Source organism: Arachis ipaensis, chromosome B10 (assembly GCF_059453495.1).
Source record: "Arachis ipaensis isolate K30076 ecotype BB chromosome B10, ASM5945349v1, whole genome shotgun sequence".
Lineage (NCBI taxonomy): Eukaryota > Viridiplantae > Streptophyta > Magnoliopsida > Fabales > Fabaceae > Arachis > Arachis ipaensis.
This window is the reverse complement of record NC_142435.1, coordinates 126,105,303-126,116,077: the sequence shown is the minus strand read 5'-3', so window position 1 is coordinate 126,116,077 and position 10,775 is coordinate 126,105,303. Positions and strand designations below refer to the sequence as shown.

Below are 10,775 nucleotides of genomic sequence, written 5' to 3'. Positions count from 1 at the left end.
ATCTTTCTCATTTGCATTTGTTTTGTTATTTGTTCATAGAAAAAGTGTAAATAGAACACTTTAAATCAGAGCAAACAACTTTACACACATACTCGGGGCTCCAAAACCTTGACAAGAAAAAAAGACGAAGTGGTAATAAGTCATCATTTGCATTAAGATTTTGATTAAGCTTCTTGAAAAATGTTGTTGTTGTTTACTAAATTGTGTCAATATCAACGATATAGGAGAGAGAGCAAGGAAGGCCCGTTGGTAGAGGAGAGTTGTTTATCATGAATCATAAGAAAAAAGATGGCTCGTATATCCACCCCGATGCATGTGTTGTTAGTGTAAGTCATGTTTGAAAATTTGAAGCAATATATAGCTTACTGTATATATCGTGCTACTGTTAACTTCTTCCTTCCAATGTTGTATATTTGTAGGAAGCAATTGCGAATGTTGAGAGGCAGGATGGATCCCCTAAGCACCTTTCACATAATGACTCGCTGGCACAAGTTCTCGGAAAGGAGCACCCAGGACGAGTTCGTGCCCTAGGTGCTGGACCATGTCCCACCCAAGTCTTTGGTAACGCTGCTGGACAACCGTCGGGTTCTGCAGAGTCCAATGCAGAGGATAAGAGGATGATTGCAGAATTGACGGCTAAGCTAGAAGAAGAGCAGGCGAAGAGACGGTCAATACATAAGGTCTTGGGATATGTAGTCCAACATTTAGGAGGCAATTTGCCAGTTGAGATTGCTGAAGAGCTGACTTTTGTGGGCGGTACACTGAACTCGTCATGCGCAGGGCCATCTTCATCTGGAAATCACGACCCGCAACAAAAATTTTGAATTTCAATTAATGGTCTTGGATACCTTTTACATTTAAGTTAGTTTAGTATGTTAGGCTTATTTTATCCAACTTAAGCATTCTTACTTTATTTTGGATGATATTATGACAATTTGGTTACATATGTTATGTTTGCATATGTTTAATTTGGTTTGTTATGTTAATTGAGATGTTTTACTTGGTTTAAATTTGTTTAGCATATATAATAATAATAATAATAATAATAATAATAATAATAATAATAATAAACTTTTTTACATGTCAAGTGACACGTGGCATATCACGTGTCATTGACCTGCCACATGGCACTTAACGTTTAGGAGAAGACAAAAGAATAATACCTTATCTTATTTAACTATTAAACAAAAAAGGCCAAAAAATACGTAATCAGTTATCACAATTATAGGATTGAAGCAATCACTTTTTTGAACAAAATGCCCAACATTATAACTAACACTCACCAATTTAATCAAGGGCATTAATAAGGCAAGCATTTTTATTTTTTCTATTATATATTAGAAAAAATACATATTCACATATGACAAAAATAACCTGATCATCACCACCAGGCCTCACCACGCTTTCATTAAACTCACAGGCACAATTTTTTTCTTCCTTTATTTTTTTAGAACAAAACAATATTTAGAATGCAATCATCACAAAAAAATCGAATAAAACAAAGAGAACAAAAGATATATACTTCTTCTCACCTTCAGAAAGTGGCTTTTTCTTTGGGGTTGCAAGGTCTTGTCTAGTTCATTCACAACCATATTCACTAACAACAGTAAAATTCAGTGAATTTTCTAAACATGATTTTAGCACCTAATTACCTGCTACCACTGCAAAAAAAAAAATAGATCACATAAATTTCCTAAATGTGTTGTAATTTTTCAAATATATGAAAACATAGCCTTTTGGTAAAGTTTAAAGGTCAAAGAAATACTTCCTCAGTTTCATTGATTTCACAGAAACACAATGATTTTGTGTGGCTATTCTAACTTTTAAAAGTAAATTATCTCTATAATACCGCCCAAGATAGGATATCAAAGCTCTCCGTTTTCATCACCGGAATCGTCAACTTGCTGCTAAGATTCTAGTCCCAAAATGATTGTTTTTTCCTTGGCCACTTCTGATGCTTTGAGAGAGTGACTTCAAACCACCAAAAACTTGTCTCTGTGGCTCCACTCTTTTGTTGCATCATTCCATAGGTGTCATTGGCGATGATAGGAGGGTAGCTCCACCATTGCCGACGTCGACATCTCGTAATCTCTCTTCTTCAAGTGCGGCACGTCATTCTGAAGATATTAACATGAAAAGTCATATTCAACTTCAATTAGCGTTTTCAACCAATCAAACAATAAAATAAAGTATGTCCGAGCGAGAGAACTAACCATTCTTCATTCGCAGCACCCACCAGCGAAGAAATGGCTGCGACACCGTCCTGCGGAGGACGTAGCTCTGCGGATCGAATAGCGACGGTGGACTCCATCATCACTGCCGTCGCCTCATTCCTCTTCTTTTTTCTGTAGACTTAGCTTCCTTTTCTGTGATCGTTGCTGTCATCCTCACCACCCTCTTCTCCTTCTTCCGTCGACCTTTCTTTTTTCACCGTCGTTTTCTTCATCTCTACAAAGTCGCTGGAGGAAGTGTTTCCCTTGCCGGCGCCAACTACTCCTTCTACCAAGACTTGCTACTCTATCTCTTATCTTCTCTTTGCGTTTAACAATTTTTTTTGGTCTTCTCTTCGCGTTTAACATATATATATATACGAGGATAAGAATAAGCTGAAAAATGATTTTGAATTTGAAGTTGAATCAAGCTCCCGCTCAATTGCTTTATTCACAGATCTGCTTTTGTTGCTTTGCTACTTGTCGATTATAGAGGCTAAACACTTGTCGAGTAATGAACCATGTACTGCTCTCCTCTCCTATTATATATAGAGAGATAATAATAATAATAATAATAATAATAATAATAATAACAATAACAATAACAATAACAATAACAATAATAATAATAATAATAATAATAGATATTAAATCACTCACCCTGCAATAATTTGCCACCAATAATATCTCGCACAAAGCCTCATCTTCAATTTTCTTATTATCTATAATAATATAAAAATTTAATTTTGATTTATTTAAAAATAATTTTATACCATAACATTAATAAAAATAATTATATTATATATTAATTATATAAATAATAATTAGAAAAACAAATATAATTAGAAATAATTGTATAAAATATATTTTATAACAATAATACATTAAAATTAAATTCACAATATGAAAGAAATAATCCTCACAAAATAAAATAGTTACGGATTAGATTAATTACATAGAGATTTATTTATAGGACAATGAATTAAGATTCTAACGAGTTCAAAATCAAAATCCTTTTCTTCGATCTAGATACATGTATATATATCTTTGTATAAATTCTTATGAACTCAACCCGAAGTTGTGAAGTTATATTGAATTAACCGACTATTCTCCATAAATTGAGAAATACAGCTGCATTATTATATTCCATGAGAAAATAAAGAAGACACAAGTTGAAGTTCATTAAAGCGCAAGGAAAATAAAAGTGTCAGAATTAGAAGAATCAAAGATGAGAAATCACCAGTACCCCCAATCTTTCTTGAACTTGTCTTCGATTGTACCAAAGACTTGCAAAGAGTCAATCATCACGCAATTGAAAATAAGTCACCGCCATTATTGTGACTACCCCAAAAGAAAAATAAAGGAAAAAAACAATAACAAAAATAGACGGACATAAAAATGAGTATAGTATTTCAGTGCACGAACTAACAAACATTAACAACATTAAAAAAATATTACAATGGAGAATGCCATTGAACTTTGGTTTTGGCTTCTCCTTGCATTGGTCTCAAAGTATGAACATATAATTTTGTTGCCGCGAAAATTTCAACTTCAATAATATCCGCTATCTGTGGCTGCTCATCAACCTTAGTCACATCAAATATTTTATTCATGCCTTCGTATCTTAACGAACCTAAACGATATCCTACAAGATCTATAGAAGAAAATAAATGGTTTTAAAGTTAATTAATTACTTTTAATTTGTTCAACAATCAAAAAGTCTAAGCTAAGTTACTAGACATGACACAAATCTTCATTATTTTTGAAGATTAGTGCTAAAAATCATATAATATTCAATATTATTCATGACCGCTATCACAACTTTAAATATATGACTAATAATGTCTATGAATTATGTTTTTTGAATCTGAAATTCTTTCTTAAAAACAGAAAAAATAGAATCTGTTTTGACTAGTTTAATAAGGGTCGGAGGTCCACCCGACCTACTCCTAAACTCGGCGAGTCTCCGATCCACCCGAACCAACTTGCTTCTCGTAAGATCATTACCCAGTGAGGAATTGGACAGCTGACGGTTTGGATAGTTGGATGATGCTTCTAGATCCAGGACCTAATGACTACAGATAAAGGGAGGAGGACCTATCCCTCCCCTAGGTACGTCATCCTTTATCCTAATTAACCGCTTCATCGTACGGATACTTTAACATCGGAGTGCTTTTGGAAGTGGCCTCACCCGCCGACCCACCGATGATCGTGGTTGCGCTTCCCCTCACAAAGCTTGCACCCAAGTCTAGATACCTCATATCTCCCTGTTGCTCAGACTAGTCGCCCGACCAACATCTCATCCCAGTGAGCTACCGAACATTGGCGCCGTCTGTGGGGACCTGACGCGAGCATGGAGCTTATCCCTCGTACAGAAGAAGTACGAGAGGAGGGAGGAGCTACCCGATGTCCAGTGGCCGCCTTAGGAGTAGGGTGAGCTCAAGAAACTCATGGGAATGTCGAGGGACCCCCTTTCACCAAGGTGACTCCCATGCCCGATCTCCGGAAAACCGCTCGTTTGGTGGTACCGGCGGTGATAACTCTCGAATCATGCAGAATCTCAGGCACATGGTCCAGAACTTAGAGAGGGAACTGGAAATTAGGGATTGCTACCATCCCGAGCATAGCCGGGATTCTCGCTCACGTTCAGAGGCTCATCCGAGCCTCTCACGCACCCGATCCCCATCGAGGAGATCGGAAGATCACCAACAAAGCACCAAGACAGACGATGGGCGTGATCAAACTGATACTCACTCCCTCACCTACACCCATGGCAAGTCAGAAGCCCGTAGAGAACGAAAGGGAGATCGAAAGAAGAAACATCAAGACTCCATCATAATGAGAGTCACTCTTTTCCACCCATCCGTCCTCAAGGTCCGGCTGCCAAAGAACTCCGACAAAGCAACGAACATGAGGTATGATGGAACCAAGGATCCACAAGAGCACTTAACGGCCTTTGAGGCCAGAATGAACTTGGAAGGCATTAGTGACACCGTTAGATGTCGTGCATTTTCTCTGACCTTGGCAGGGCCAGCGATTCATTTGTTCAAGTCCCTCCCGCAAAGGTCTATTACGGCCTTTGTGGATATCACGCAGAAGTTCCTAGCGCAGTTCACCACCCAGATCGCCAAAGCGAAACACCTGATTAACTTACTGGGAGTGACCCAATGAGTCGGCAAACCGACGTGGAAATACCTTGACCGATTTAACGATGAATTTCTGAAAATCAACAGTCTCACAAACTCGATGGTCAGTCTATGCCTCACTAACGGTCTGGTAAATGAGGACTTCAGAAAGCACCTTACCACCAGACCAGTCTGAACGATGCAGAAGATTCAAAACGTTGCAAGGAAGTACATCAATGACGAGGAGGTCATCCAAGTGGTAGCAGCCAACAAGCGGCAGCTAACCAACCCGCCAGACTGACAATGCCGAAAATCCAAGAGAAGTGTCGAGAGAAGGGACATTCGAAAAACTATTTAAATAGTTCCCCCAGTTGGGCAAGTTCACCAACTACACTCCTTTGACCGCTCCCATAGTTGAGGTCTACCAGCAGATTACAGTGAAGGACATACTGGCCAAACCAAGGTAGTTGAAAGATAAGACCGGGGGAATAAAAACCTTTACTGTGATTATCACAAAGGTGTCAGGCACAAAACAAATAATTGTTTCAACTTGAAAGATGCACTGGAATAGGCCATCTGGGAAGAAAGGCTAAGTGAGTTCTCACAGTTTATCCGTGAACCAAAGAAGAGAGAGAGAGAGAGAGAGAGAGAGAGAGAGAGAGAGAGAGAGAGAGAGAGAGAGCATTCTAAGAAAGATCAAAGCTGAATTATGAAGTCAAGGCAAGGTCCTTCTGAGAATCTGGACACAACTCCAATCGTGGTGGTAAATGTAGTGGTTGGAAGAAACGCCACACCTAGGTCAAGATCGGCAGCGAAGAAGGATGCCAGGTTGTTAGTCATGTCTTCGGGAAACCCTAAGATTCGTCCCGGAGAACTCCTGGAGATATCGTTTGGCCGTAGGGATTGTTGGTGTGACAACCATCCCGAAGACCCACCAATAGTAATCACGGCGAGAATTGGGACTAGTCTGGTCAAACAAATCTTAGTGGACACAGGGGCTAATTCAAACATCATATTTCGAAATTTGTTCGATGCCATAGGGCTCAAGGAGAATGACCTCAAGGACCACTGTCATAGGTCATAGGGCTGGGAGATAATTGTAAGACCTCAGATTTTAGAAATTTAATAATAAATTATTTATGGTTTATTTTATTTATTCAAAGAGATATTTTTAGAGATTTTTATATTAATTTAATATTTCGATGTTGAATTTTATTTTGAAAAAAAATTGATTTAATTATTTCTAATTTTTATTTAATTAGTAGTTATTTGAATATTATTTGATTACGATTTATTACGGAGAGAGTCTTGCTTTCAATTCAATTTATTAAGAAAATATGTTTCAAATTCAATCTTTTGAGGAGAGATTTTGTTTTAAGTTATGATTTGAGTTCAGATTGTTAAGAAGAAGAAAGAAGGAGAAAAGAGAACACGGCACGTGTGATGATGAAATGATTAAAAGGTCACGGGAGAATGCTGAAAAGTAAATAATTAAAGTGCTGATATGAAAATGTTAAGTCGTGGGGTTTATGTATGAATAGTTGTGCGGGATGCCTGTGTGTATGTAGTGGCTTCCAGGAGAAAGGGGCACATACTTCGGTTGGAGAATCAGCGCCTGCAAGTACTTACAAAGGTCATGTTCGGCACACTTCAGCCGGAGAATCAGCCCCTGCAAAGGTTTGGGACCTTGCAGAGGTTATGCCGCTGGAATGCCATATCTGACTTGCGAGTCGGATTGCGTCAGGTGCGGGTCAAAACCGACAAATGAGCTCATTACCTGCGTTAGGGATTGACAAACCCCAATTTGACGGTTTGTTTTGTATTGATTTTTGGGGATTTTATCACCTTTTACCCATATTTATTCAAGAAATAGCATGGTTTTGTATATTCTCCTTTAATTGTGCTTGAATGTGAAAACATGCTTTTTAGGACTCAAAATAGCTAAATTTAATTCACCTTGATTCTATTAGATACCTTGATATGTTTGTTAAGTGATTTAAGGTTTAGGAGGCAAAGATTGGATCAAGGGAATGAAGAAAGAAAGCATGAAAAGTTGGAGAACTCATGAAGAAATGGAAGAACCGGAAAGCTGTCAAGCCGACCTCTTCGCACTTAATCGGCCATAACTTGAGCTACAGAGGTCCAAATGATACGGTTCCAGTTGGGTTGGAAAGCTAACATCCGGGGCTTCGAAACGATATAAGATTTGCCATAGTTGATACACGTATGGTGGCGCGCACGCGCAAAGTACGCGCACGCGCCGTTGCTGCCACCTAGTTCACTTAAAGCAAAACGTGGCCAACGAATTCTAAAGCCTTGTGGGCCCAATCCAACTCATTTCTGATGCTATTTAACCCAAGGAGTGAAGAGGGAAACATATGTTAGTTATCATTAGTTTAGTTTTAGCTTAGTTTAGTAGTGAGAGTTAGTTTCTAGAGAGAGAAGCTCTCACTTCTCTCTAGGATTAGGATTAGGTTTAGTTCAATAATCTTAGATCTAGATTTTAATTCATGCTTTCATCTCCTTCTATCTCTCAATTCTTTGTTGCTACATTCATCTTCTTCTATTCTTTAGTTGTAATTTTCTTTATGTTGTTCTTATGTTTTGTTGTAGATCTACTTTTGCTCCTTCTATTTTCTTTCAATTCAATTAGAGGTAATTCATAATAATTGTGTTCCTTTTGATTGTTGTTGTTAATTCATTCCCATAATTGTTGTTAGATTCTATTTTTGTTATCAATTTACTTTGCTTTTCTTTTATGCCTTCCAAGTGTTTGATGAAATGCTTGGTTGGATTTTAGTATAGATTTTTGTTCCTCTTGGCTATGGTAGAGTAATTAGTGACACTTGAGTTATCTAATTCCTTTGTTGATTGATAATTGGAGAGATTGCTAATTGGTTTGGAGTGCACTAAAGCTAGTCTTTCCTTGGGAGTTGGCTAGGACTTGTGGCTCAAGTCAATTCATCCACTTGACTTTCCTTTAATTAGTAAGGGTTAACTAAGTGGTAGCAATGAACAATTCTCATCATAATTGAGAAGGATAACTAGGATAGGACTTCTAGTTCTCACACCTTGCCAAGAGCCTTTTATAGTTGTTAGTTTATTTTCATTGCCATTTACTTTTCATGCTTCTTATCCAAAACCCCAAAATAACTCATAACCAATAACAAGACACTTTATTGTAATTCCTAGGGAGAACGACCCGAGGTCCAATACTTCGGTTTATAAATTTTAGGGGTTTGTACTAGTGACAAACAACTTTTTGTATGAAAGGATTAGTGATTGGTTTAGAAACTATACTTGCAACGAGAATTCATTTGTGAATTCTAAACCGTCAAAAATCTATTCATCAAAATGGCGCCGTTGCCGGGAAATTGCAATGGTGTTATGTTATTGGTTATTGTATATATGTGAATATTGTGAATAGCTTGATTTTTGGATTGCTTGTTAGTTTTTGCTAGTTCTAGGACTTTGTTTCATTATTTCTTGTTAGCTTTTGTTTCTTATTTTTACTTTTTACTATGAATTCTCACTTTGGCTATGAGTGTGATTACAACTATGTTGTAGGTGATGGGAGCTACAATGAAGATGTGTGTCAAGGATGGGATAACCAAAGGTGGGAGGAGCCATATGCTTATGATCAATCCTCTTGGCAACAACCTCCACCAATGCACTATGAAGAAGAGCCATTCTATGATGCATATCAATCCAATGGCTATGGTGCATCTCCTTGTGATTTTCAAGAACCACCACCATATGCCTATAAGTCATATCCTCAACATGACCCTCAACCACACTCACAAGCCTATTTTCAACAAACACCTCCATATGACCATGATCCTTACCCACCATACCAACCTCCTTTTGAACCATATGAGCCATACATGGAACCACAATTCCAAGATTACTACTCCCAAAAACCACTTCAATACACACCACCACCTTACCAAGAAGAACCACCTTCCTATAATGAACCCTTTCTCCAAGACAATGAACCTTCTTATCCACTCCAACCTCTAGTGGATGGAACCCTTGGTGTTCTTCTTCAAGGACATGAGGAGATGACAAGGGATGTGCAACAATTCATGACCGCCTTGGATGCGGTGGTAAACCGGTTAGCATCCCAACTTTTGGACACTCAAGGAACTCCCATGGCTCAAGAAGAGCATAGCATGAAGGAGAGATTGGAAACTCCGGTGGAAAAGGAGGAATGCTACTTTGTGTTAGAACAATTGGAGGAACCTAGGACCATTGAAGAAGAGGAAGAAGTGGTTGAAGACTTAGGAGATGCGGAACTTCCATGGGAAGCTAAAATCAAAGAAAATCCCTCCAAGAAGAGTAAATTTGATGTTGAGGAGGAATGTGCACAACCTCCGAGGCATATTCTATATGAAGACTTGGAGAGAATGAAGCAAGAATTGAGTTCCCTTGATGATGAAGATCATGCATCCAATCTTCTTGGTGAAGAATCCTTTGAATTTGAAGAATCCTCTCCCAATGAATTTAAAAGTGATGTGGAGGTAGATTTCTCTCAACCTCCCATTTATGACTTGAGTGATGGAGACGAGCTAGATGAAGTTGATGAACAAAGGATTGAGAATGAAGAAGTTTATGAAGAGGTGGAGATTGACAAGGAAGAACACAAGGGAGTGAAGCTCGCTAGCACATTGGAGATACCTCTCCCAAAGCCACCACCATCCATTCTCTCATTCAAGTGGGTAAATTCCTTATGCTCAAGCTTTATTATTCCCCTTGAATATGGTTTGCTTAAGACGGATGGTCAACTAAGACATATTTGTGGCTTTAAGAGTAAAAAGAAGATGGTTAGTGGTTTGAAATATCATTCTAGGTTCATTATGGTTGCATGCTCAAAGCTTAATTGTAAGAGTTGGTGTAGAACTAGATCGCTTGGGTCTAGAAGGATGTTTGGTCATCTCCTTGAGAATTCACTTTGCTCACCACCCACATGGATTAATGATAGTCAACTTGGAGATGGGTGTGAAGACAAAATATGGGATCCGGGAACACATGAGGATCAACATTGGGAGCCCATGGTTTGTGAAGAACTCCATCAAAGCTTGGAGATATTAATCTTGAATGATGGAGCTTATTGGAAGTCCAAGCATTGGTGGAAGTTCCAAGATGAGTACAAGCACAAGCCACCTTGAGAGAAGCTCCCCATAAGTCCAACTTAAGGACAATAAACAAAAGTGCTAGGTGAGAGACAACCCACCATGGTAAAATCCTTTCATTTTCTCTTTTGTATATATTGGTAGAATTAGCTTAATTTCATGTTTTGTTTAGTTAGTTGAGTATGTTTGGTAGTTTAAGCATGTTAAATAAGGTTTTATGGTGTTTTGGTAGCTGTTTGGAGGTTTGGAATGCTTGGATTGGTGTAAAAACATAGAAAAATTTTTTTGAAAAACAGAGCACCATCCAC

The 10,775-nt window shown here is 38.2% G+C and overlaps 2 protein-coding genes across 2 annotated transcripts; both read left to right on the top strand.

The window, feature by feature from the left end:
• The first annotated feature begins 269 nt into the window (after window positions 1–269).
• Window positions 270–824, top strand: LOC148581633 (uncharacterized). Its single transcript, XM_088501033.1, has 2 exons — window positions 270–326; window positions 420–824. Exons 1-2 carry the CDS (start codon window positions 270–272, stop codon window positions 822–824), a joined length of 462 nt encoding a protein of 153 aa, XP_088357159.1.
• An 8,032-nt stretch (window positions 825–8,856) lies between these two features.
• LOC148581632 (uncharacterized) lies at window positions 8,857–10,503 on the top strand. Its single transcript, XM_088492978.1, has one exon. It carries the CDS (start codon window positions 8,857–8,859, stop codon window positions 10,501–10,503), a length of 1,647 nt encoding a protein of 548 aa, XP_088349104.1.
• Window positions 10,504–10,775: the final 272 nt, after the last annotated feature.

What these genes read in the sequence shown, in the direction of transcription:
- LOC148581632 (XM_088492978.1), top strand. Translation starts at nt 8,857, where the DNA reads ATGAATTCTCACTTTGGCTATGAGTGTGATTACAACTATGTTGTAGGT.
- LOC148581633 (XM_088501033.1), top strand. Translation starts at nt 270, where the DNA reads ATGAATCATAAGAAAAAAGATGGCTCGTATATCCACCCCGATGCATGT. An exon ending in CCGATGCATGTGTTGTTAGT is followed by an intron (nt 327 to 419) that starts GTAAGTCATGTT and finishes GTATATTTGTAG; the next exon opens with GAAGCAATTGCGAATGTTGA.